General features: G+C 46.7%; 1 protein-coding gene across 1 annotated transcript; it reads left to right on the top strand.

The window, feature by feature from the left end:
• The first annotated feature begins 2,594 nt into the window (after nucleotides 1–2,594).
• faxdc2 (fatty acid hydroxylase domain containing 2) lies at nucleotides 2,595–25,740 on the top strand. The gene is made up of 10 exons (XM_068043976.1): nucleotides 2,595–2,700; nucleotides 3,218–3,377; nucleotides 5,766–5,813; nucleotides 7,445–7,536; nucleotides 10,931–11,034; nucleotides 12,617–12,738; nucleotides 15,544–15,749; nucleotides 16,485–16,590; nucleotides 24,283–24,449; nucleotides 25,271–25,740. The coding sequence occupies exons 3-10, from the start codon at nucleotides 5,766–5,768 to the stop codon at nucleotides 25,422–25,424; spliced, it is 999 nt and encodes a 332-aa protein (XP_067900077.1). The 5' UTR covers nucleotides 2,595–2,700; nucleotides 3,218–3,377; the 3' UTR covers nucleotides 25,425–25,740.
• Nucleotides 25,741–27,498: the final 1,758 nt, after the last annotated feature.

Raw genomic sequence — 27,498 nt, 5'->3', positions numbered from 1 at the left:
TCAACTCGTTGCTGACTTTTTTTTAATCCGTTTTAATAATCTAACCATTGTCTCAGAACTTACTTTCACAAGAAAGAAAACTCAAGACAAGAACTAAGCTGAGCAAAAGCCCATCTTTTATCTGTCAATCGGTTTTTGCTCTCATTTCCCCAAAGTTTGGCTCCTGTTATATATGCATAACTTTTTCAACCTAATCACTTGTTCTTTTCACAGATCAACCAATCTCCCCTTGCATTTTCTTTCTCTCTTTCACTGCTATCTGAGTATTTAGCATGGGGAGCTTTCACGGAGTTTGTATTTGCATGGAGACATGTCCATTAAACAGTCAACGACATATAAAACATATGTAAGGGGATCAAGACAGGATATAACTACTAGTGCAAACAATGCCAGATGTGGCATAAGAGCTCCTGGCGTGATAGGAAATCTATACAAATTGGAATGGTAAAATAAAGTCATCCGGGATTCTCACTCCTGATTACCATCCAGTAACCTATGCTGGACAGCAAGATAGCGAGCCAGGATGAACATTGACCATGACATTCATGTGCGCTTGTCAAAGATATCTCTACGTCTTGGTAGAGTTGTTACTTAGCATTAGCATCACATTTCACATTAAGTGAAACAAAAATATAATAAATATATGCTTAACTGTATAACTAATTTTTACACAGAAGTGTTACAGGGAGTTGGCAGAATTTTTATAACATGGGCGTCCTCAGAATCAAAACGTTTGATATCCCTGCTCTACACTGTCTCAAACACTTCCAGGGCAGGTACAGCATGGGTTAGATACGGAGTAAAGCTCTCTCTGCACTTTTTTATTTTTTTGCCCAAGGTATATGGGTGTCACTGGCAAGGCCGGCATGTACTAACCTCGTGAAGGATATGAGCTAACTTCTTGAACTGCTGCAGTCCATGTGGTGTAGGTACGTCCGCAGTGCTGTTAGGGACAGAGTTTCAGGATTTTGACCCAGCAACAGTGATGAAATGGTGATATATTTCCAAGTCAGGATGGTGCATGCCTCAGAGGGGTACTTGGGGACTGTGGTGTTCCTATGCATCTGTGCCCTTGTTCTTCCAGGTAGGAGAGGTCACAGGTTTGGAAGGTGCTGTTGAAGGAGCCTTGGCAAGTGGTCACACCACTCTAGAGCTCCCTTTACACTGTCTCATCAATCACTCCCAGGAAAGGCAGAACAGGTGAAATACTAAAACTCCCTCTATACCATCCTGTCACACTCCTAGGGCCAGGATGGGAGGGAACACTGGAGGAAGGGGACTGAGCTGGGAACCATGGAATATTGACTTAGAGTCTGAAGGTGAAAGCTGGGATCTGCACAGACTTGCAAGTCAAATTTGGAGGCTGAAAGCAGATGACTGAGGCTCCTGGGAACGAAATGGAGGCAGTTCCCCAAAACTGCACTGGCCAATATCAAACAGACTGGGTCATGACCCTTCCAACCACTCATCTCCTGTGCCGTGGCCTAGCAAGCCGCTCAGTGGTATTTGAGAAGGCAGCTCACCACCAAATTCTCAAGGGATGGGTCTTGCTAGCGACACCCACTTCTTGTGAATGAATTTAAAATAAATGTTATTTCCCACCCCTCTGTAAGTAGCAGTTCTATCTGACCTAACAATTCTCCTTGAAGTGTAGTAGTTCTATCCAATCTGTCAATTCACCAGGCCTAAAACCTCCAGACATGAAGCCCACCCCCATTGCCAGCCCAAACTGACCGCTTGGATTGCCAACAATAGTTAGTTGAAGCTTGACCACATGACCTCCAACCTTCAACTGCCCCACCCAGTCAAACAGCCTTCTTTCCCCCATCTCCAATATTTTAATAAACTAGAATGAAAACAAACATTTTCCTCATTGTGCCCAAGTGGAGGTTTCAGGCTACATTTTTCCAGAAGGCTGTACTTCTCCCGGGTCACTCCCAACACCGTCTGGAGATTAATCTTTCATTCTTGTAGACTCCCGGAGAGTTGGAAACACCTTCCTCCTCCAAATTCACCCCTCCAACTCCGGCTTCCTTGCTCTAGTCCCTTCTCTCCTATCCTTCCATCTCTGCCTTCCCCCCCTTTCACCTCTCACCCTCCATTCCCTTTCGTGTCTCCGCCATTCCCTCCCCTTTCTCTTTAACCTCTCACCCTCCATTCCCTTTCGTGTCTCCGCCATTCCCTCCCCTTTCTCTTTAACCTCTCACCCTCCATTCCCTTTCGTGTCTCCGCCATTCCCTCCCCTTTCTCTTTAACCTCTCACCCTCCATTCCCTTTCGTGTCTCCGCCATTCCCTCCCCTTTCTCTTTAACCTCTCACCCTCCATTCCCTTTCGTGTCTCCACCATTCCCTCCCCTTTCTCTTTAACCTCTCACCCTCCATTCCCTTTCGTGTCTCCACCATTCCCTCCCCTTTCTCTTTAACCTCTCACCCTCCATTCCCTTTCGTGTCTCCGCCATTCCCTCCCCTTTCTCTTTAACCTCTCACCCTCCATTCCCTTTCGTGTCTCCACCATTCCCTCCTCCTCCTCGCCCTTAACAAAAATGGCGCCCGGAGCTTCAACCGTTCCCCGGTTGGAAGATCATGTGACCGCAGCGCCGCCTATCAGCGGCCGAGTTCCAGGATCACGTGGTTCAGCTCGCGCGTCAGCTGGAAGGTTGGGAGCCGGGTTCGGTCCTGAAATAGGCAGCAGGCTGGCTGGTGAGTTAGCAGGCGGGATTGACTTCTCAGTCCATTGGTTTGGGTGGTTGTGAAGATCGTTAGTTGGCAGGTTGGGCAACTTGGTAAGGTAGTTGGGTGGCTGATTGCTCACTGGTGAGATGTTTGGCTGTAGAATAAGTTGTTGTTGTTGACGACAATTCTGCGAACGCAGAGGGAAATCAGTAGAGACAATAGGCAAATACTGGGAAATCTAGGGACAATACTGGAACTGGAAAACATGAAAAATCAGAACAGACAAGGCCCAGAGGACTGGAATCGTCAGTGTGAAATACTGCTCAACCAAGAGAGACTGCAGGAAATCTGAAATAAAAACAAGAAATGCTGGAGACTAAGTTTGCCCCAATTATCCAATCATTTGCCCCAACTAAGAGGAATCATGGCTGAGGTTGTTTACCCACTTCTCTGAATTGGTGAATGTGCCAGACGCACGCAGAAGGGTTGATGCAGTCAGTGTGCAAACCTCAGCAATAATTCAATACAAATTAATGTTTTATAGAACAGATAAGCTGAGATAATTTGCATTGCCAGCGAGACAGCACGGAAGAGAGAGACGGGGCAGTTACAAAGAGGTGCTGCAAGTCTCCACGGCAACCAGGACAGACCACACAGACCACTTCATCTGTAATAAAGCAGCATTTTATATCTCAACTGCAAAGGTAAGATGACACTTAGAACCTGAGACAATACATACTGCTGCTAAGAGGTAAAATACCTGCCCTCGGTAAGCCAGGTAGGGGATAGATTACTGTAAACCAGCTTCAAGGACAGTTTCCTTTCTTCACTCAAGATGTGAGGCTGGTGGGGAACGTGTGTATGAGGCCATGATTTGGACAATGTTGTAAATTATGAGTCGTCCTTCGTATTATAGTGGCTGTTCTTACGGTTTTCTTTATATTGTGCACCGAGCACATCATTTCCAAGTGTGGCACTCTCCAGTTGCGCCTTCACACCTGGTCTGTGTTGACATATGATTTGGTCTGTGATGGACTTCCGTTGCCCTGGGTAAAGAGTGACACAAAAAAACACCTGGGTTCCTGACCCTGATCACTGCCTAGAACTCCCCACTGGAAAGTGTACAGTTGTCAGCATTAAAAAATGACCGAGTTGGCCTTGGCTGTGATGCCCCTCCCTATTGAATAGTCTGTGGACACTAACTGTCTAGACTTGCACATGAAGCATGCTAGCCTAGGTCTAAACCCATCCCCCTAGCTGGATCCATTTCTGTGAAATATTTAAAGGGACTCTACCTAGTTTCCAAATCTGTTGTAGATGATTGTGAAATAATCAGTTTCAGCAGTGATGCAAATTAATCTTTATTAGATTTTTAAAAAGCATTCATTTAGATAGTGCCTTTGTGCATCCCAGAGAGCTTTACAATCAAATGATTACTTTGTCTCTGCAAATGCAGTAGCCAGTTTGTGCACAGCAAGACTTCACAAAGAATAAACAAACAGATGGTCAGTTTTGATGAAGTTTGAGGACTGAATGTTCACCAGGACAGCAGGAGAACTCACCTGCAGTGGGGTATTTTACACCTACCTGACAGGGCTAATGCAGGGCTCCCTTCCAGTACTGACCCTCTGACAGAGCATCCCCCCCTCCCCCACCCCCTTCCCTCCCCCCGGTACTGCCCCTCCAACAGATCAGCACATCCCTTGGTACTGCCCCTCTGACTGACAATGCAGTGCTCCCCCAGTGCGGTACTGCCCCTCTGACTGACAGTGCAGTACTGCCCCTCTGACAGAGCATCCCCCCTCCCCCACCCACTTCCCTCCCCCCGGTACTGCCCCTCCAACAGATCAGCACATCCCTTGGTATTGCCCCTCTGACTGACAGTGCAGTGCTCCCCCAGTATTGCAGTGGAGTCTCTGGAGTAGGGTTTTGAATTCATAACCTTCTGGGTATGCTTCCATAGACTGTCGTTTGTTTTGCAATATCCTGTGGCCATGAAGGATGCAATAAAAATCCAAGTTCTTTCGATCTTGATATTTTTGCATCAGAGATGAGTGTACTATCTGAGCTGAACAGGCACTTTATTAAAGGACAATAGCATGAAGGACAGTTAGTTTTAACAAATGACTATTGATTTACTGCTGATATGAATAGTACTTGATTCTCTGTACCTCACTATGGTGGACCTTCAGTTAAAGTGGTGCAGCTTGCGTCGTCAGCTATATGCAAACAGGAGTCCATAAACATGAGCTCACCTAAATCTCTGCTGCCCCATATCCTAATTCACACCAAGAACCTTTCACCCATCTACCCTCTGCTCGCTGACCTACATTAGCTACTGGTCCAGCTACAGCTTGATTTTTAATGTTCTCTATCGTTGTATTCAGATCGCTCCATGGCCTTACCCCTCCGTAACACTGCAATCTCCTCTAGCCCGACACTCCTAAGATCTCGGTGCTCCTCTAATTCTGGCCTCTTGAGCATCCATAATTTTAATTGCTCCGCCTTCAGCTGCCTAGGCCCTATGCTCTCACATTCCCTCTCTAAACCTCTCGGATTCTACATCTCTCTCTCTTCCTGTAAAGATGCCCAGAACCGTGCTCTGTGTAGTTGGGCTAAACATGGAGCAGGAAAAGTTTTTTGTTTTTTTTCATTTTTATTTATTTAGAGATACAGCACTGAAACAGGCCCTTCGGCCCACCGAGTCTGTGCCAACCAACAACCACCCATTTATACTAATCCTACATTCATCCCATATTCCCTACTACATCCCCTACTATATCCCCACCATTCTCCTACCACCTACCTACACTAGGGGCAATTTACAATGGCCAATTTACCTATCAGCCTGCAAGTCTTTGGCTGTGAGAGGAAACCGGAGCACCCGGCAGAAACCCACGCGGTCACAGGGAGAACTGGCAAACTCCGCACAGGCAGTACCCAGAACTAAACCCGGGTCGCTGGAGCTGTGAGGCTGCGGTGCTAACCACTGCGCCACTGTGCCGCAGGTTGTACACTGAAATCCGCCTTTATCCTTTTGATAATGTTCTGGTGAATATTAGCAATTGAAGTTTGTCCTTTCTATTCTGCAGATGCGAGGTTGGGGTGGGCAGCCCAATTTTGGAGAACGACAGAGACAGGTACAGAACCTTTAACACTTTCCATTCCCTGTGCCAATCTGGATCGTAAGTAATTTGCCCTGCCTGTATCATAGAGTGCAGCAAAAATGCCTGGGAATGCTGTCCAGGGTACAGAGTGAGGCACAGGTGTCTGGGAATGTCGTCTAAGAGTTGAATGATGGAAAAGGCAGGGGCATCTTCAAATTGAACCTTCTGTCAGATGTTTGCTGTTCTGTGGCAGCATATATCGAAGGTACTCTCACCTGGAACTGAATACCTCTCAACGTTGGTCCCTGTGACCACAGCATATCAGCTGACAGACTGAATTTCCAATTTCATATTGACAGCACACAAAAGCAAAACACTGTGGATGCTGGAAATCTGAAATAAAAACAGAAAATGCTAGAAATACTCAGTAGGTCTGGCAGCATCTGTGTAGAGAGAAACAGAGTTAACATTGTAGATCTGTGATATTTCAGGGTCTGATGAAAGGTCACAGACCTAAAACGTTAACTCTGTTTCTCTCTCCTCAGATGCTGCCAGACCTGCTGAGTATTTCTAGCATTTTCTGTTTTTATTTCATATTGACAGTACTTGTTTCTGGGGTGGTTTATATAGGGTATGGGTCGGGGTTTCTGATGTACAGTGTGATTATGCAACGGGTTACCTGGGTACAATGTGATTTTGGGATTGGGTTACTGAGGTGCAGTGTGGTGATGGGATGGGGTTAACTGGGGGGTCTGTGTGATGATGGAATAGGAATATAGGAAATGTGTGTAAATTTGAGGCCCCAAATTTGCAGTTGTACTAACGATGAAATTGTCAGTGTAAAACTGAAAGCAACTTCTGGCATCCACACATGCGTAGTTAAACACAGAAATCTGGATGTTGCTGTCCGTGATAGCCTGCTGCTCCACATAGAACATAGAACATAGAACATTACAGCGCAGTACAGGCCCTTCGGCCCTCGATGTTGCGCCGACCTGTGAAACCATCAACATGGTGCTCTGTTGCAGTCTTTGCCAATACAGTCAGCACAGGATCAGTGAATTGACGTGAACTTCAACTATTGATGCGCCAATCTTGCTGTAATGCCATTGAAAATGTTAAGCCTTGATTGATTAGGCATAACTAACTTTTTAACAGCTTACAAAGTTGTAATTACTGCTGAACAACCCTCTCTGGTCCTGAAAAACATCATTTTAGAAGTCTGGAGTGTCATTCCTCTGCTCCGTGATTTAAAAAATCCATAGATTTTTAAAATAATAAAATATATTTTTTTTAATTTGTTTATGTATTGCAGCTTCTGTCTTAGTTCCAGTTGTATGTTCTAATCTTTATTTTGCTCTCTGTAAAATGATTAAAAACTGAATGGTAATCAGTGCCTTTTACTACTTGATTTGATATCTGACAATTTTTCGGTCCGATTGACTGCTCAGCCTGCTTGATGATGCCACTCCTTCCTGGATATCAGAGATCCCGTATAGCTGATGTCCAGAATAAAATTGACAGCAGAATGGGTGAAATCGACGCCACAGGACCCACTAAATGTTTGTGGGTAGCTTTTTCAAGGTCAGCAGTGAGCACCGTCCCTTCGACCTGACTGAAACATCTAGGCCATAAAGTTTACCCTGCTGTTTTATGGTTTGTAGGAGAGACATGTTTGGGATTCCGTGAAGAAAGCTGCCTTCATCCTGGGCTCAGGACTCTTTGTATTTGCAGCATTCAGGAACACAGTGACCTGGTAAGCTAATAGAGAGAGGATGGGCCTGAGGTTAGCACACAGCTACAGAAAAAGAGAGCTTCTTGTGATATCAGCTCTCTCTCTTGCTTGTGCTGTGTCTCGCTCTCTGCCTCTTGTGCTTACTTTCTATCTCGCGATCTCCCTTGTCTCCATACAATATCAGTACTGATGGGGGAGGTATCAATCCTGATTTGTGCAATGGCAGCAGATTGTGACATGACCTGTTTTCACATCTCCCTCTGGAAAAAAAAATGAGAGTGATGTAAATCAGGCCAACTCGCTATCATCCACTTTACAGTATTACACAGAGTTAGTCTCTTTCTCATTCACCAGATGGTGTCTGGGGCTCAGTAATGCCTCAGGTGTTTGTGTGTGTGTGTGTGTGGGGCTCAGTAGCGCCACAGGTGTGTGTGTGTGTGGGGCTCAGTAGCGCCACAGGTGTGTGTGTGTGTGGGGCTCAGCGCCACAGGTGTGTGTATGTGTGGGGCTCAGTAGCGCCACAGGTGTGTGTGTGTGTGGGGCTCAGTAGTGCCACAGGTGTGTGTGTGTGTAGGGCTCAGTAGCGCCACAGGTGCGTGTGTGTGTGTGGGGCTCCGTTGCGCCACAGGTGCGTGTGTGTGTGTGGGGCTCAGTAGCGCCACAGGTGCGTGTGTGTGTGTGGGGCTCAGTTGCGCCACAGGTGCGTGTGTGTGTGTGGGGCTCAGTTGCGCCACAGGTGCGTGTGTGTGTGTGGGGCTCAGTAGCGCCACAGGTGCGTGTGTGTGTGTGGGGCTCAGTAACGCCACAGGTGCGTGTGTGTGTGTGGGGCTCAGTAGCGGCACAGGTGCATGTGTGTGTGTGGGGCTCAGTAGCGGCACAGGTGCGTGTGTGTGTGTGGGGCTCAGTAGCGGCACAGGTGTGTGTGTGTGTGGGGCTCAGTAGCGGCACAGGTGTGTGTGTGTGTGTGGGGCTCAGTAGCGGCACAGGTGTGTGTGTGTGTGGGGCTCAGTAGCGGCACAGGTGTGTGTGTGTGTGGGGCTCAGTAGCGGCACAGGTGTGTGTGTGTGTGTGTGTGTGGGGCTCAGTAGCGGCACAGGTGTGTGTGGGGCTCAGTAGCGGCACAGGTGTGTGTGGGGCTCAGTAGCGGCACAGGTGTGTGTGGGGCTCAGTAGTGGCACAGGTGTGTGTGGGGCTCAGTAGCGGCACAGGTGTGTGTGGGGCTCAGCGGCACAGGTGCGTGTGTGTGTGTGGGGCTGAGAAGCGCCACAGGTGCGTGTGTGTGTGTGGGGCTCAGCGGCACAGGTGCGTGTGCGTGTGTGTGTGTGGGGCTGAGTAGCGCCACAGGTGCGTGTGTGTGTGTGGGGCTCAGTAGCGCCACAGGTGCGTGTGTGTGTGTGGCTCAGTAGCGCCACAGGTGCGTGTGTGTGTGTGGGGCTCAGTAGCGGCACAGGTGCGTGTGTGTGTGTGGGGCTCAGTAGCGGCTCAGGTGTGTGTGTGTGTGGGGCTCAGTAGCGGCACGTGTGTGTGTGTGTGGGGCTCAGTAGCGGCACGTGTGTGTGTGTGTGGGGCTCAGTAGCGGCACGTGTGTGTGTGTGTGGGGCTCAGTAGCGGCACGTGTGTGTGTGTGTGTGTGGGGCTCAGTAGCGGCACAGGTGTGTGTGTGTGTGTTGCTCAGCGGCACAGGTGCGTGTGTGTGTGGGGCTCAGCGGCACAGGTGTGTGTGTGTGTGTGGGGCTCTGTAGCGGCACAGGTGTGTGTGGGGCTCTGTAGCGGCACAGGTGTGTGTGGGGCTCTGTAGCGGCACAGGTGTGTGTGGGGCTCAGTAGCGGCACAGGTGTGTGTGTGTGGGGGCTCAGCGGCACAGGTGTGTGTGTGTGTGTTGCTCAGCGGCACAGGTGTGTGTGTGTGTGTGGGGCTCAGCGGCACAGGTGTGTGTGTGTGTGGGGCTCTGTAGCGGCACAGGTGTGTGTGGGGCTCTGTAGCGGCACAGGTGTGTGTGGGGCTCTGTAGCGGCACAGGTGTGTGTGGGGCTCTGTAGCGGCACAGGTGTGTGTGGGGCTCTGTAGCGGCACAGGTGTGTGTGGGGCTCTGTAGCGGCACAGGTGTGTGTGGGGCTCTGTAGCGGCACAGGTGTGTGTGGGGCTCTGTAGCGGCACAGGTGTGTGTGGGGCTCTGTAGCGGCACAGGTGTGTGTGGGGCTCTGTAGCGGCACAGGTGTGTGGGGCTCAGTAGCGGCACAGGTGTGTGTGTGTGGGGGCTCAGCGGCACAGGTGTGTGTGTGTGTGTGGGGCTCAGTAGCGGCACAGGTGTGTGTGTGTGTGTGTGGCTCAGTAGCGGCACAGGTGTGTGTGTGTGTGTGGCTCAGTAGCGGCACAGGTGTGTGTGTGTGTGTGTGTGGCTCAGTAGCGGCACAGGTGTGTGTGTGTGTGGGGCTCAGCGGCACAGGTGTGTGTGTGTGTGGGGCTCTGTAGCGGCACAGGTGTGTGTGTGTGTGGGGCTCTGTAGCGGCACAGGTGTGTATGTGTGTGGGGCTCTGTAGCGGCACAGGTGTGTGTGTGTGTGTGTGTGGGGCTCTAGCGGCACAGGTGTGTGTGTGTGTCTGTGTGTGTGGCTCAGTAGCGCCATAGGTGTGGGTGTATGGGGCTCAGTAGCGCCACAGGTGTGTGTGTGTGTCTGTGTGTGTGGCTCAGTAGCGCTACAGGTGTGTGTGTGTGGGGCTCAGTAGCGCCACAGGTGTGTGTGTGTGGGGCTCAGTACCGCCACAGGTGTGTACGTGTGTGGGGGGCTCAGTACCGCCCCAGGTTTGTGTGGCTGCGTGCCACCCCAGGTGTGTATGTGGGGCTTCGTACTGCCCCAGATGTGTGTGTGTGTGTGTGGGACTGCATGCTGCCCCAGGTATATGTGTGTGTGTGTGGATCTCAGTACCGCTCCAGGTGTGTGTGTGTGTGTGGGCTCAGTACCACTCCAGGTGTGTGTGTGTGTGGGGCTCAGTACCGCTGCAGGTGTGTGTGGGGCTCAGTACCACTCCAGCTGTGTGTGTATGTATGTGTGGGGCTCAATACCGCCCCAGGTACGTGTGCGCGTGCGTGCGTGCGGCTCAGTACCGCCCAGGTGTGTGTGTGCGTGTCTGGCTCGGTCGTGCCCCAGGTGTGCACACGCGTGTGGCTCAATCGTGCCCCAGGTGTGTGCGAGACTCAGTACCCCTGCTTTGTGTGTGTGTGGAGGGCTCAGTGCCGCCACAGATGTGTGTTGCTGTCGCTATTTGACAGCTGATGATTTTGATGGCTGGCGTTGGGAGTTATCATTTTCTTTGGCACTGGCTGTTCCTCCTCCCTATTCCTGCCTCCATCAAGAAGAGTTTGCAGAAAAGCTGAGCCGTGGATAATTCGTGGAATTGTTCTCCAACTGTTTTCAGGCATTTGCAGCAGTTCTGGGGAGCTTCTGGGGACTTCTGGCAGTCGCAGTGGGGAAAGGCTCACAGTTTCTTCCAAGGCAATGAGTGGGTTCTCTTCTTCCTTGGTGAGTACTGCAAGTTACAGCAGGTTAACAATAGTTCATTACAAGTTACACTGCTTACAGTGAGTTACTACATATTACAGCAAGTTAATTGTTATATCTCAGTTCAGTTAATGAAAGTGGCGGGTTTCCACTCTGAGCTATTCAGGGCTAGCCTGTGAAGTTGGGAAGTGTGTTCACTGTTTCAATTGAGGACTGTTGTCATCTGTTCCATTCATCATGGTGCAAGTTGGAAAATAGGATGTTTTAAACAAACATGAGAGAATTTTAAAACTTTATAATTGTTTAAGAAATGTGCTGCAGGATGATGAGGAAGATGATTAGGTGATGTCAGTCTGGGGTTTTAGAAGTCTTTAGTTAGGAGGGGAAGACTGAAGAAATCGTACAGCACAGAAGGAGGCCATTCTGTCCATTGTGCCTGTGCCAGCTCTTTGAAAGAGCTGTCCAATTAGTCCTACTCCTTCCTGCACTTTCCCCATAGTCCTGTAAATTTCTGATCAAGTATTTAACCGATTCACTTTTGAATGTTGCTGTTGAATCTGCTTCCTTCGCCCTTTCAGGCAGTACATTCCAGATCATAACCACTCCACTGCATTAAAAAAAACTCATCCCTCCTCTGGCTCTTTTGCCAATTGTCCTCTGGTTACTGGCCATTCATGATTTTATCAAATCTTCTCTTAGCCTTCCCTGCTCTAAGGAGAACAATCCCAGCTTCTCCAGTCTCTCCACATAACTGAAGTCCCTCATCCCTGGTACCATTCTAGTAAAGCTCTTCTGCACCCTCTCCAAGGCCCTGACATCTTCCTAAGGTGGTGTTCCCAGAATTGAACACAGTATTCCAGCTGAGGCCTAACCAGTGATATGTAAAGGATTATTATAACTTCCTTGCTTTTCTACTGTATGTAGAGAAGAGGGATGAGTTGCAGAGTTTTGAAGGTCCTGGCAAAGTATGAGTTGAGAGTGGGATCTTTGCGTTTTGAGCAAAGTGTAGATGGAGGCAAAAGATGCAGGAGATGAGAGGAAAAATTCTGAACACTGACCATTGTTAGTGAAGTATGGGTGGCAGATGGCCATTCGACTCATTGAGCCTGCTTTGCTTTGTTAACAAGGACACCTATTTTCCCAAATCCTCAAAATGGAATCAGTATTTTCTGCCGGATTTAGGCTTTACAGGATGGTCAAAGATGTGGAATAGGGGTTTCTGGCATGGTGGAAGCATAGCTTTCAAGAAGGGGAACTGCCTGAGGAAGCAGGCAAAGGAGCAAGGTCAAGGGGTCCTCATAGGGTGAAAGAGAAGATGGCAAGACTGCAGTGCGGAGGTTGTAAGGACCTGGGGGGTCAAAGGTGGGAGAGGCTGAGGACTAGGAGGGGTCAAAGGCTGGAGGTTCAGAGTAGGATTAAATGATTGGACAGTCTAAACAGTCATGTCAGAGTGAGTATGGAGGATGGCTGAAATTTCCTGGTTCCCACACTTTCTATGTTCCCAGAAGTTCTGGATTCCTAGAGTTCCCAGATTTCTGGGATTTCCCAGGACCCACCCTGAGCCGATCCTATCAGTGCTGAGTTAGTTGTGTTTCTATCTCAGGTGCCATGGTGATTCCGACTCTCTCCTTCTGGATTTTGAACGGACTCCTGCTGATTGTGGATGCCACTGGAAAACCCCAGCTGATCACTCGCTACCGGATCCAGCGTGGCAGGAATGACCCGGTCAGTGTCTCTCTTAGCTAAGATCAACTAAGTAACTTGCACTGAATTGCTACTTGATCTTTCAGTGAACAATTAACTATCTTGCCACTTTTACAACAGTCATGGAATTTAGTTTTAGTCTGTCCAGGATACAGTGTAGTGGTCCCTCAAACCCGCCTTAGTAACTACCACCACCAAACGCATCTTCCCCTCCCCTCCCCTCCTCTGTCAGCATTCCGAAGGGATCGTTCCCTCCATGAAACCCTAGTCCACTCCTCCATTACCCCCAACACCTCGTCCCCTTCCCACGGCACCTTCCCGTGCAATCGCAGGAGGTGTAATACCTGCACTTTTACCTCCTCTCTTCTCACTATCCAAGGGCCCCAAACACTCCTTTCAGGTGAAGCATCGATTTACTTGTACCGCTTTCAATGTAGTATGCTGTATTCGCTACTCACAATGTGGTCTCTACGTTGGGGAGACCAAATGCAGATTGGGTGACTGCTTTGCGGAACACCTCCACTCAGTCCGAAAGCTTGACCACGAGCTTCCGGTTGCTTACCATTTCAACACCCACCCCCCCTGTTCTCATGCTCACATATCTGTCCTGGGCTTGCTGCAGTGTTCCAGTGAACATTAACGCAAGCTCGAGGAACAGCATCTCACTTACCGTTTAGGCATGCTACAGCCTGCCGGACTGAACGTTGAGTTCAATAATTTCAGAGCATGACTGGCCCCCCCCCCCCCCCCCCCTTTTATTTTCAGTTATTTTTTTCATTTTTTATTTGTTTTATTTTAGTTTGTTTCATCCTTCATTTTTCTTACCATGTGCCTGCCCACTGTTTGTGCTTTGGCTGTTCATTTTTCTGTCCATTAACACCCTCTCTGCACTTCCAACACACCATTAACACACCGTTTGCCTTTGCTCCATGACCTTCTGGTCAGTTATTCTCTGTGACCCTTTCCTATCAATACCTTTACTTCTGTTATCTCTTGCCCCATCCCCGCTTTATTTGCTTAAAACCTACTACATTTCTAACCTTTGCCAGTTCTGATGAAGGGTCACTGACCTGAAACGTTAACTCTGCTTCTCTCTCCATAGATGCTGCCAGACCTGCTGAGTATTTCCAGCATTTCTTGTTTTTATTGCCTCAATGACTCCCTACTTACTGGGTTAGCTTTCATTGAATGTAAACATAGAGAGCATCTAATATACTGACTGACTGACTAATTGGGAATTAAAGGGGAAGGGATTCGAAGAATTGTAGAGTCATACAGCACAGGAGGAGCACATTCAGCTTTTTGAAAGAGCTGTTCCCTGAAAGAGATTTTGTGATTATCCGTTGAGACTGTGATTGTGTATCCTCCAATATCCCACACCACCTCCATCCCTCCAACCACCCTTCCCATACTCCCAACTCTCCTGTGCCCATATCTCTGCACTTGCTTGTTTCTCTTGCCTTGGACTTTCGTTGAGACAGTGAGCATCACATCAGCCTTGCCTATGTGAACATACCATGCTGTGTCCACATTGTACAATAATCTTTGATTGCTGTGAAGCTGCTGGTAGTGAGCTTAGAGAACACACTCTCTGGCTGATTATTTGCAATGTCAAGCAGTTAACAATCCAGACATAAAATATTTTTTTTTTGTCAGAATGTTCTGCTGGAAGGTCATCATCCTGAAACATTAACTTTGTTTCTCTCTCCACAGATGCTGCCTGACCTGCTGAGCATTTCCAAATTTATTTGTTTTTGCTGACGCAAGCCCAATGGAGGGAATTACAGTTTCTGTATATAAAGAGCTTCCCACAGGTTGCAGCAGGACACTCCCAAACCTTACTGCCCCCCAGTTATAGTCCAGCAGCCTGCAATTTACAGTCGGCTTCTCAACTGCAGTAAAAACTGGTTCTGGCAACTGGAGTGTGGGGTAATGTGGGGTAACAATATGGGATAATGTTGGAAAGTACAGGGATAACAGTACAAGGTAATTTTGGGAAATGGAGGGTAACGTGGGGTAACAATACAGGGTAACGTTGGGTAACATGTGGTAACAATATTGGATAAGTTGAAGTAACAATACAGGGTTGCAAAGACCCCAAACAATGGCCGATTTGTTAGTGAGATTTAACTTTTCAGAGGTACCCAGCACCTGGTGTCAACTCATTAGTCTTTGAAGAAAGGTTTTTAAAAATCAGAACACCGACAGCAGAAAGTCGGTGGTGCAGCAGATTGGTGAGCAGGGATTGATTGGCTGGCAGCTCTTGGAGGCGGGAGCTCATCCCTTAAAGGGACTGCGTCCCGACAGCATGCAGTTAATTGCCTGCCCACCATGAAATAGCAATGGGGGTCTGATGGAGGGCTGAGGCGGAGTCTCCCCGTACCTTCCAGCTTACCACTGGAACTCCCATTGCCAGAACAAAATTCAGCCAATTGTGTTTTTGAATAGAGTTGGATATCCAGCTGGTCTGGGCCAACGTTGTGTGTTCATTATCTTATATCAGTATATGGATAAACCTTGCATCTGATTGTGCCATGTGATTCTGCTTGATCTCCATGTTCCATGTATTTTCCCCACTCTGGAATAAATAATTCCAAGTTGGAAAGCAAGCTTCACTTTTCCCAACGTTAACGTGAGCTGCGACTGGAAACTTCAAATTCAAAGAAAAACTTCGCAAGGGAATTTTTTTTTCTCCATTATCGATTTTGTAAACAAAGAAGGAACTGTTTTTGAGGACTGGCTGGAACAAAAAAGTATAATTTAAAATGAGGCTCTGTCATGTTTTACTGCTTGTTGCTATTGGTGATCTTGTCTTGTGTGTCACAGGTGGAACCTGCTAAGCTTCAGCAAGCTATCAGAACGGTTCTGTTTAACCAGATCTTCCTGTCACTCCCCATGGCAATGGTAATGTACCCCATCATGAAGTGGAGAGGCAATCCCTGTGGTACTGAGCTCCCCACTTTCCACTGGGTGCTGCTGGAGCTTTGCTTCCTCGGGCTGCTGGAAGAGGTGTTTTTCTACTATTCACACAGGTGTGCTGGAGACTTGAGACTAAACTCTGCTGTGCTGTATTCTAACTCCCAATCACCCATCACCCCTGTGCTCGTTGACCTGCATTGGCTTCCGATATTTTAAAATTCTCATCCTTGTATTAAAATTCCTCCAGGGCCTTTCAACTGCCAATCTCTAACACCCTTCAGCCAGATAACTGCCCTGAGATATCTGCATTCCTCCAACTCTGGCCCTTCGTGCACCTCTGCTTCTAATCGCTCCACTATTGGCGGTCATGCCTTCAGGTCCCTGGGCCCTTAGCTATGGAATTCTCTCGCTAAACCCCTCTGCCTCTTTACCTCTCTTTCCCCTTCTAAAACTCTTTGACGAAGCTTTTGGTCACTTGCTAATAACTCCTTATGTGACTCCGTATATGTGAAGATGCACCTTGGTGTGTTTTGCTCTGTTAAAGGTATAAATACAAGTTTTGTTGCTGTTATCCGGCCAATGGGGAAAGAGCATTATAACCGTGCCAGCCCAACATCAGAATAAAGAATAAATGCAACATCTTTATTTGTAATCCTTTCTTTGGAGGAAAATGTTGAATAAAAAACGGGTATGAGGAGTAGGCGGGGGTGAGGGATGTGGGGATAAGGCGGGGGTAAGGTGGGTAGAGTGGTTGGCTGATGAAAATGAGGATGGATTTGTTGGGTTTAATGGCATTTTTCTGTGGCCTCGCCAATATGTGATAGCATTTCAGTCTTCATTTTCTTTAGACTTTTCCATCATCCAGTGCTTTACAAGCACATTCACAAGAAACACCATGAATGGACTGCCCCAATTGGCGTTGTGTCCCTGTACGCACATCCTATCGAGCATGTGGTAAGAAATGTTTGTTACTGAACAGTGTACATTGGTAGTGTTCATGGCAAAAGGTGGCAAGTAATTTTCCATAGGAATTAATGCAGGGACCACTGTTATTCACCATTTACATTAATGATTTGGAATCAGAAATTCAATCTCAAAATTTGTGTTCGACACCAATTGAGGTATATAGTTAATAAGGGAGAACTGTGACAAAACACAAGAAGACATCAATAAACTTGCAGAATGGCTGAACTTCAGTATATATAAACAGGTGTGAGGTGGTACATTTTGGCAGGAAGAATAAAGAAGCAACATACTTGTTGGAAAATAAGAGACTGAATTATAGAATAGTACAGCACAGAAGGAGTCCATTTGATCCATCGAGTCTGCACTGGCTCTTTCAGTCTAGTTAGTCCCACTCCCCTACTCTTTCTACATATCCCTGCTATATTTTCTCCAAGTATTTATCCAATTCCCTTTTGAAAGCAACTGTTGAATCAGTACTCAGCACCTTATCAGGCAGTGCATTCCAAATCCTAACCACTCGCGATCTCCACATCCCTCACCCCTATCTTCATGTCACCTCTGGCTCTTTTGCCAGTCATCTTAAATCGGTGTCCTCTGGTTCTCTTTATTTACACTATGGAAATCCTCAGTGATTTTGAACACCTCTACCAAACCTCCTCTTGGCCTTCTCGGCTGTAAAAAGGACAATCCAGCTTCTCCAGTCTCTCCACATAATTGAAGTCCCTCATCCCATTCTGGTAAATCTCTTCTGCACCCATTCCAACGTCCTGACATCCTTCCTAAAATGTGGTGGCCATAATTGAACACAGTACTCTAGCTGAGGCCTAACCAGTGTTTTATAAAGGTTTTGCAAAACTTCCTTGGTTTTTGTACTCCCTACCTCTATTAATAAAGCCAGGTATCCCATTTGCTTTTTGTAAGACTTCTAAACTTGTCCTGCCATCTTCAAATATTTGTGTACATACACCCACAGCTCTCTTTTTGCACCCTCTCTAAACTTGTACCATTTAGTTCATATTGCCTCTCCTCATACTTCTTTCCAAAATGTATCACTTCACACTTCTCTACGATAGATTTCATCCCCCACGTCTGCCCATTTCATCAGTCTGCATATGTCCTCCTGAAGTCTGTTACTATCCGCCTCACTGTTTAGTACAATTCCAAGTTTTGTGCTATATGTAAACTTTGAAATTATACCCTGTATACCCAAGTCAAGGTCATTAATATATATCAGAAGAACAGTGGTCCTGATGTGGAGTTAGGTCGCAGATCAGCCACGATCTCACTGAATGGTGCAATTGGCTCAAAGGGCTAAATGGCCTCCTCCTGTTCCTTTGTTCTTAATACCAATTCCTACAGAATACCACTGTACATATCCCAGCAGTCTAAAAAACAACTGTCCAGCACTACTCTCTGCTCTTTGTCTGTTAGCCAATTTCATATCTATGCTGCCATTGTTCCTTTTATCCCCATGGGCTTGGAGGATTGGAAAATGGTGGCCAAAGTCTCCACAATTTCCACTTTTACCTCTCTCCATAACTTAGGATGCCAGACCAGGTGACGCTTCTACTTTGAGGATTGCTAACTTTTTAAGTAACTCTTTATTTTTAGCCTATCCAGTATCACTACTGCCTCTGCCTTTACTGCTACATTGCTTCTCTAGTGAAGACAGATGCAAAGTACTCATTTAGTACCTTAGCAATGCCTTCTGTCTTCATAAGATCTTTTTAGTCCCTAATCGGCTCTACCCTACCTTTGACTACCTTTTTACTATTTATATGCTTATAAAAGACTGTTGGGATCTCTTTTTATGTTAACCACTAATTTATTCTCATTTTTTCCCTTCTTTATTCCCATTTTTATTTTTCCTTTGTAATTTCTGTATTCAGCTTGGCTCTATACTGTATTAAGTACCTTATATTTGTCATAAGCCTCTTTTTTCTACTTCATTTTAATATCTATAATATCTTTAATCATCCAGGGAGCTCTAGATTTTGATGCCCATCCTTTGCACCCCATGGGATATGTCTACTCTTAACCTGAACCATCTCCTCTTTGAAGGCCTCCCATTGCTCAGTTACTGTTTTGTCTACTAGTCTTTGATTCCAATCCATCTGGGCCAGATTCCTTTTCAACTCACTGAAGTTAGCCCTCTTCGGTTAAGTATTTTTACACTGTATTGTACCTTGTCCTTTTCTATAACTGTTCTAAACCCATTAATATTATGATCTCTATTCCCCAAATGCTCTCACTAAAACATGCTCCGCTTGCCCCACATCATTCCCCTGAATCCAGTACAAAAAACAGTACAGCACAGGAACAGGCCATTCGGATCTCCAAGCCTGCGCCGATCTTGATGCCTGCCGAAACTAACACCTTCTGCACTTCCGGGGCCCATATCCCTCTATTCCCTTCCTATTCATATATTTGTCAAGATGTCTCTTAAACGTCGCTATCGTATCTGCTTCCACCACCTCCCCTGGCAGCAAGTTCCAGGCACTCACCACCCTCTGTGTAAAAAAAATTTGCCTCGCACATCCCCGCTAAACTTTGCCCCTCGCACCTTAAACCTATGTTCCCTAGTAACTGACTCTTCCACCCTGGAAAAAAGCTTCTGACTATCCACTCTGTCCATGCCGCTCAAAACTTTGTAAACCTCTATCAAGTCGCCCCTCCACCTCTGACGTTCCAGTGAAAACAATCCGAGTTTTTCCAACCTCTCCTCATAGCTAATGCCTTCCAGACCAGGCAACATCCTGGTAAACCTCCTCTGTATCCTCTCCAAAGCCTCCACGTCCTTCTGGTAGTGTGGTGACCAGAATTGCACGCAATATTCTAAGTGTGGCCTAACTAAGGTTCTGTACAGCTGCAGCATGACTTGCCTATTTTTATACTCCGACCAATGAAGGCAAGCATGCCGTATGCCTTCTTAACTACCTTATCCACCTGTGTTGCCACTTTCAGTGACCTGTGGACCTGTACGCCCAGATCTCTTTGCCTGTCAATACTCTTAAGGGTTCTGCCATTTACTGAATACCTCCCACCTGCATTAGACCTTCCAAAATGCATTACCTCACATTTGTCCAGATTAACCTCCATCTGCCATTTCTCCGCCCAAGTCTCCAACCGATCTATATCCTGCTGTATCATCTGACAATCCTCATCATTATCCGCAACTCCACCAACCTTTGTGTCGTCCGCAAACTTACTAATCAGACCAGCTACATTTTCCTCCAAATCATTTTTTTATATATATATATATATATATATATATATTACAAACAGCAAAGGTCCCAGCACTGATCCCTGTGAAACACCACTAGTCACATCCCTCCATTCAGAAAAACACCCATCCACTGATACCCTCTGTCTTCTATGACCGAGCCAGTTCTGTATCCATCTTGCCAGCTCACCCGTGTGACTTCACCTTTTGCATCAGTCTGCCATGCGGGATCTTGTCAAAGGCTTTACTAAAGTCCATATGGACAACATCCACCGCCCTTCCCTCATCAATCATCTTCGTCACTTCCTCAAAAAACTCAATCAAATTAGTAAGACACGACCTCCCTTTCATAAAACCATGCTGTCTCTCGCTAATAAGTTTGTTTGTTTCCAAATGGGAGCAAATCCTGTCCCGAAGAATCCTCTCTAATAATTTCTCTACCGCTGATGTAAGGCTCACCGGCCTATAATTTCCTGGATTATCCTTGCCACCCTTCTTAAACAAAGGCACAACATTGGCTATTCTTCAGTCCTCTGGGACCTCACCTGTAGCCAATGAGGATGCAAAGATTTCTGTCAAGGCCCCAGCAATTTCTTCCCTTGCCTCCCTCAGTATTCTAGGGTAGATCCCATCAGGCCCTGGGGACTTATCTACCTTAATGCTTTGCAAGACACCCAATACCTCCTTTTTGATAATGAGATGACTGAAACTATCTGCACTCCCTTCCCTAGGCTCATCATCTACCCAGTCCTTCTCTTTGGTGAATACTGATGCAAAGTACTCATTTAGCATCTCGCCCATTTCCTCTGGCTCCACACATAGATTCCCATCTCTGTCCTTGAGTGGGCCAACCCTTTCCCTGGTTACCCTCTTGCTCTTTATATATGTAAAAAAAGCCTTGGGATTTTCCTTAATCCTGTTTGCCAATGACTTTTCATGACCCCTTTTAGCCCTCCTAACTCCTTGCCTAAGTTCCTTCCTACTGTCTTTATATTCCTCAAGTGCTTCATCTGTTCCTAGCTTTCCAGCCCTTACAAATGCTTCCTTTTTCTTTTTGACTGGGCTCACAATATCCCGTGTTATCCAAGCTTCCCGAAACTTGCCAAACTTGTCTTTCTTCCTCGCAGGAACATGCTGGTCCTGGATTCTAATCAGTTGACGTTTGAAAGACTCCCACATGTCAGACGTTGATTTACCCTCAAACAGCCGCCCCCAATCTAAATTCTTCAGTTCCTGCCTAATATTGTTATAATTAGCCTTCCCCCAATTTAGCACCTTCACCCGAGGACTACTCTTATCCTTATCCACAAGTACCTTAAAACTTATGGAATTATGGTCACTGCTCCCGAAATGCTCCCCCACTGAAACTTCGACCAACTGGCTGGGCTCATTCCCCAATACCAGGTCCAGAATGGCCCCATCCCTAGTTGGACTATCTACATATTGTTTCAAGAAGCCCTCCTGGATGCCCCTCACAAATTCTGCCCCATCCAAGCCCCTAGCACTAAGTGAGTCCCAGTCAATATTGGGGAAGTTAAAATCACCCACCACTACAACCCTGTTACCTTTACATCTTTCCAAAATCTGTCTACATATCTGCTCCTCTACCTCCCGCTGGCTGTTGGGAGGCATGTAGTAAACCCCCAACATCGTGACTGCACCCTTCCTATTCCTGAGCTCCACCCATATTGCCTCGCTGCATGACTCCTCTGAGGTGTCCTCCTGCAGTACAGCTGTGATATTCTCCTTAATGCAACTTCCCCACCCCTTTTACATCCCCCTCTATCCCACCTGAAGCTTCTAAAGCCTGGAACATTTAGCTGCCAATCCTGCCCTTCCCTCAACCAAGTCTCTGTAATAGCAACAACATCATATTTCCAAGTACTAATCCAAGCTCTAAGTTCATCTGCCTTACCTGTTATACTTCTCGCATTGAAACAAATGCACTTCAGACCACCAGTCCTGCTGTGCTCAGCAACATCTCCCTACCTGCTCTTCCTCTTAGTCCTACTGGCCTTATTTACTATGTCCTCATTTATTTCACTAGCTGTCCTACTGCTCTGGTTCTCACCCCCCTGCCACACTAGTTTAAACCCTCCCGAGTGACACTAGCAAACCTTGCAGCCAGGATATTGTTGCCCTTCCAGTTTAGATGCAACCCGTCCTTCTTGTACGGTTCCCATCTGTCCCTGAAGTACTGCTTCCTTCCTTGTTGGGCTGGAAAGTTCTCTTGAACACATTTTAGGAATTCCTCCCCTTCTATGCCCTTTACATGGTTACTATTCCAGTCTTGATTAGGATAATTGAAGTCCCCCATTATCACCAGTCTAGTTCTGAATCTTCCTGTAATTTGCCGCCAGATTTGCTCCTCTGTCTCCTTCTCAATATTTGGGGGTTTATCATATACACCCAGTAGTGTAATACAAACAATAGTCTTCTGTTGTTCATAGAATCTATTTGGATGGAATTAATCTTTGGCGCCTCAACTGCATCATTCCTTTCCAGTGCTATAGTAGATTCATTGATCAATACTGCCACCCTGCCTCCTTTTTATCGTTCCCTATTTTTCCTGAATACCTTGTAGTCTGGAATATTAAGTTCCCAATCCTTTTTTTTTATTCATTCATGGGATGTGGGCGTCGCTGGCTAGGCCAGCATTAATGCCCATCCCTAATTGCCCTTGAGAAGGTGGTGGTGAGCTGCTGCCTTGAACCGCCGCAGTCATGTGGAGTAGGTACACCCACAGTGCTATTGATTTCGTAGCGGTTAGATACAACTCAGTGGCTTGCTAGGCCATTTCAGAGGGCATGTAAGAGTCAACCACATTGCTGTGGGTCTGGAGTCACATGTAGGCCAGACCAGGTATGGACAGCAGATTTCCTTCCCTAAAGGACATTAGTGAACCAGATGGGTTTTTACAACAATCGACAATGGTTTCATGGCCATCATTAGACTTTTAATTCCAGATTATTTAATTGAATTCAAATTCCACCTTCTGCTGTGGTGGGATTTGAACCCATGTCCCCAGACTAATACCCTGGGTCTCTGGGTTACTAGTCCAGAGTAGTAACTACGCCACCGCCTCCCCTTAATCCTCCCCTTCTTTCAGTTAGATCTCTGTTGTTGCAGTACATCATAATCCCATGTAACGACTTGTGGCTGAAGCTCAATGACCTTATTTATCATGCTCTGTGCATTTATGTATATGCATTCCAAACCCACGTTAAACTGCTTTGCATTTTCCCCTTGTCTGATCCCTATTTCTGAACTATTGCTTACTCTAGTGCCATTCGTCTCTCCCAGTCCTCTCTCCACCTTGTTTCTCCTCTTTAATGTTTTATCATGGTGCCCATCCCCCTGCCAAATTAGCTTAAATCCTCCCCCACAGAACTAGAAGAAATATGGCATCCTCCCTCCTGCACCATTTCTCCAGCCATGTGCTAACCTGTTTTATCCTGCTATTCCTACACTCGCTAGTGTGTGGCACTAGATGTATTCCAGAGATTATTACCTTTAAGTTCCTCTCAAGCTCCTGAAACTCTGAGTGCAGTAACTCAGCCTTTTTGCTTCCAATGTCATTGGTTTCTGCATGGACCACAGGTGTTTACACTGCCCCCTCAGCCCCCCCCCCCCCACCCCATCCCGCTCAAATGTTCTTTGCCCTCTGATGCTCTTTACCCTGGCAACACAGGGAGGCACACCGGCAATTACAGAAGTGCTTGTCCATCCCCGCTTACTATCCTTCTGAACTCTCAGGAGCTGCGGGTGACCACCTCCTAGAACATGCATTTCAGGATGTTCTCAGCCTCCCGTATGCCCTGCAGTGAGACTAACCACTGCTCGAGCTCAGAAACCCTGAACTTGAGTTTGAGCAACTGGAGGCGCTTACTTGCACGTTATCCAGGACATACAAAGCAACTGGGAGTTCCCACATGGCATAGGAATTGCAGGCAATGGGTCTCAGCTATCCAAAGATTATGCTTAAAAGTCTATCGACTTACATTAAATATGTTTTAGCTTAGTATCTGCTTGTTTATTACTTATGTATACCAGATTTTTATTATTGCAATTCCTATCCCTTTTAATATTGGCACCCTCTACCTATTAAATTTAAATGTTGTTTGTTTAGATCTAATTAATCATGCTGATTATATATTTAATGTTGCCCCCAGTTTAAAGCACTTAGCACTTCCTTCTCCCTCTGTACCAAATTCCCACACTCACCCAATTCCTGCTGCTACTCTTTAGCACATTCTCACTGCTCTGTGTGTGCACCTGGAATTGCCTCCATTTATAAGGTTTGGTGATTTTTGTTATTGCTTTTAAGTACCTTTGGATGACTTTATGTGTTTGTGTGTGTGTGGTGCATGTTTATCTCTGTGTGGCACACGGTTTGTCCTGGGACTAGGAGAGCATTGTTGCGCCAGTGTCACTGGTTCACCTTTCTCTTTTCTCAGGTGTCTAACATGCTGCCGCCTATGATTGGACCAATATTCCTGGGATCTCATGTGGCAACCATGATGCTGTGGTTTTCGTTGGCGCTGCTGATTTCCACAATTTCACACTGTGGTTATCACCTCCCACTGCTCCCATCACCAGAGTTCCACGATTTTCATCATCTCAAGTAAGCACCCAAAGATCTGAGGCTGAGTTTCAGAGCAGCAGAGAGTGAAACTTCCCACAATTGAATTTTCCCCAATGGGGAGTCAATTGCACCAGATAGGCAGAAAGAATTCAAATGTTAAATGTCTTAAAACGTGGCAATTTCTGGCAGTATTCATTGTTTGTGTGTGATGACGTGAGATTGACTGTCATAGGGAGAGGTTGGCCATTCCTCAGGCTCAGTAGCCATTCTTTGGGTTCGATCCACTCATTGACCAGAGTGACCGCCCTGAGTTGGTCCAAGGTTAGTTCAGAGTGATCGTTCCTTGGACTTGAGCCATGTTTAGATCAGAGTGATTGTTGTTGTTTGAATGGAGAGTGACGTTGGGCTGAGATCGATAGTGTTCTCGTTGAGCCTCTGCCACTTTGCTTTGCTTTATTAGTGAACTGTGGATAGAGTCAGTGACTGGCGGATCCCGTAAGGATTGCTCTTGAACAGTCCAGTGTGAGTCGTTGAGGTTTTTAAGTTCTTTGACACACATTTATGTCCCGCTTGATCTATAAAACTAGCAGGTGAGAGAAGTGAGGTGAAGGGGAGCAGTGTCAAAACCTCTCCGTTGTTTCCAAATCACCTCTTGCCTCAGCATTTGGATGAATTGTCTGATTTGGTGTTCAGCTGCTGTGATTCCACAAGCCTCCAGTGGTGACTCACTGAGTAATGTACACCATGAATATCCTTTTACAACAAGGTGAAAAAACAATGTTTTAGCTCGAATCACATTGCAATATTTTTAGTTGACGTGGGCATTGTATAAAGTGAGTGAATGGGCTTTGTGTTCACAGGTTTAACCAGTGTTACGGAGTGCTGGGAGTCCTGGACCGCCTACACCAGACTGACACAATATTCAGAGAGACCAAAGCTTACGAGCGCCACACTCTCCTGCTTAGTTTCACCCCTTTGTCTGAAAGCATTCCTGACTCCCCCAAACGACAGTGAAGGCTCCTTTAAAACTGCCTTTGGGAGCTACTGACTTTGCAATCTTTAACTCTTTCCCCAGTCATTAATTAACACTTGCTGATTGTGATTTAATTTGTTTGTGAGGAGATTGTTTTCCTTTTGCTGTGTTTTATGAAGTTTGCAGTCGGAAAAATTCCTCGTTCCCTGTCGGCCAACCAAGCAGTGGGTTCCAGGCTCAGCCAGGGACTTATAAGGATTTAACAAGTGGTTTAAACTGTGAGCCCATTGTCACTCAAAAGCTTTTATTTGTGTGGCAGCTCTGAATTCTTGTTGATGAATAAACTTGCTGATCTCACATTGTGAACGATAGAGCCATTCTTTTCCATTTAGATGGTCAGTGTTTTAGTTAAGTCAGTTTCGCTATTCCCTCATCACCCAGTCTCTTCAGCCACTTTCCCCTTCCACCTCCCATTCCCATTACTGAATGTCCCTCTGCAGAAGACATTGATGAGGTCCTGATCCTCCCCATCCCGAGGCATGTACCTCAGATCTCTGCGGCCACTCAGCTTCACTCCTCCTGATGTGCTGAATCCTATTTCCCCACCAGCTTCCAGGTTTTAGGGTGTCCGGGACTGGGAATTTCTGGCCGGCTCCAATCAGTTCTCACTGTTTCCCATCCTGTCATCTTGCTGAATGCTCCTTACTTCTCATGCCCTCTGACTCCACTCATCCTTCAGAATGCCTCTGCCCCAGTTAGACCAGATTCTCCCCCTCCTGCCAACTGTTCCTGGACCAGTTTCCTCATTTGCACTGCTTCCATGGATTTCTCCCTCCACTGGCTCACTCAGGACTGGTGTCAGTCACCAATATGGAGATAAATGCTCACCCCCATGCTTGACTCTATCTGGTTCTATGTTATTCTCTGAACCCGACATTCGTCAGTGTTCCAAACACTTACCCATCCGGTCTACAATTAAACTTCATCCCACAGATGTTCACACTTTGGACTCTCTCATTATCACCTCCATTTTGACCAGAAAATCTCTATCCCTGCCACGGCTTTTTAACCAAAATTCTGTATCCAATCGCAACACATTTTAGCTGCTGCTCTGCCCCAAACCCTTTACTTCAATCACTTTTTCTTTCTTTTCATTCCTCTTCAGTCCTTTTCTGCCTCCTTCCCCCTCCTGTTATCCAGTCACACCTCCTTTCATTTCTCCCTCTTAGGTACACATGACCCCACCCCCACCACCAGCCAAATATTTGAACTTTCTGCTTCCTGCCAGTCACAGGCTTGACTCCCTCTTAGACCTTAGCCTACAGCTTTCCTGTGCGCCTCTTGGCATCCTCCAAAGGACCCATTTGGCACTTCCCTCCTTATAAGCAGCAACCTCAAGTGCCCTGTCCTACTCTCTTGCCAACCTTCCTGCCCAGTGTGCTCCTTCCAATCCAACTCAGCTCTCCCAGAGCTGACCCTGTTGTCTCTGCCAGTGGATGAGCTATCACTGTCCCACCCTGCATCTCCCTCCAGAATGTCCATTCACTTGCCATCCAGGAACTTATGGTGGATAATTGTATTGAGATAGCCTTGACAGAAACTTGGCTGAGGGGGGATGACTCCTTGCCCCTAAATGAATCCACCCCATCGGGCTATACTTTCCACCATCTGCCCTGCCAAGATCATCAAGGTGGTGGTGTGGCAGTTACCATCAATTCACACCTTGACCAGTCTCCTTACTTCTCTGAGCATCTCATTTTGTTCCACTAAAATAAAAGCAAAATACTGCAGATGCCCACTTTTTAAAAAAATCATGTTTGTACTTGCTGCTGTTCAATCTTCAGTCCGTTAACACCCTATCTGTACTAATGCTTTGTCTTTCAACACACCATTAACATATTGTTTGCCTTTGCTCCATGGCCTTGTGGTCAGCTATTCTGTGGCCTTGTCCAATCTACACCTTCTCCTTTGTTATCTCTTGCCCCACTCCCACTTTACTTGCTTATAACCTTTGACATTTCTAATATTTGCCAGTCCCGAAGAAGGGTCACTGACCCGAAACGTTAACTCTGCTTCTCTCTCCACAGATGCTGCCAGACTTGCTGGGTATTTCCA

Source organism: Heterodontus francisci, chromosome 12, assembly GCF_036365525.1.
Source record: "Heterodontus francisci isolate sHetFra1 chromosome 12, sHetFra1.hap1, whole genome shotgun sequence".
Classification (NCBI taxonomy): domain Eukaryota; kingdom Metazoa; phylum Chordata; class Chondrichthyes; order Heterodontiformes; family Heterodontidae; genus Heterodontus; species Heterodontus francisci.
Note: the sequence above shows the minus strand (reverse complement) of the source record. Positions and strands in the feature narration are given on the sequence as shown.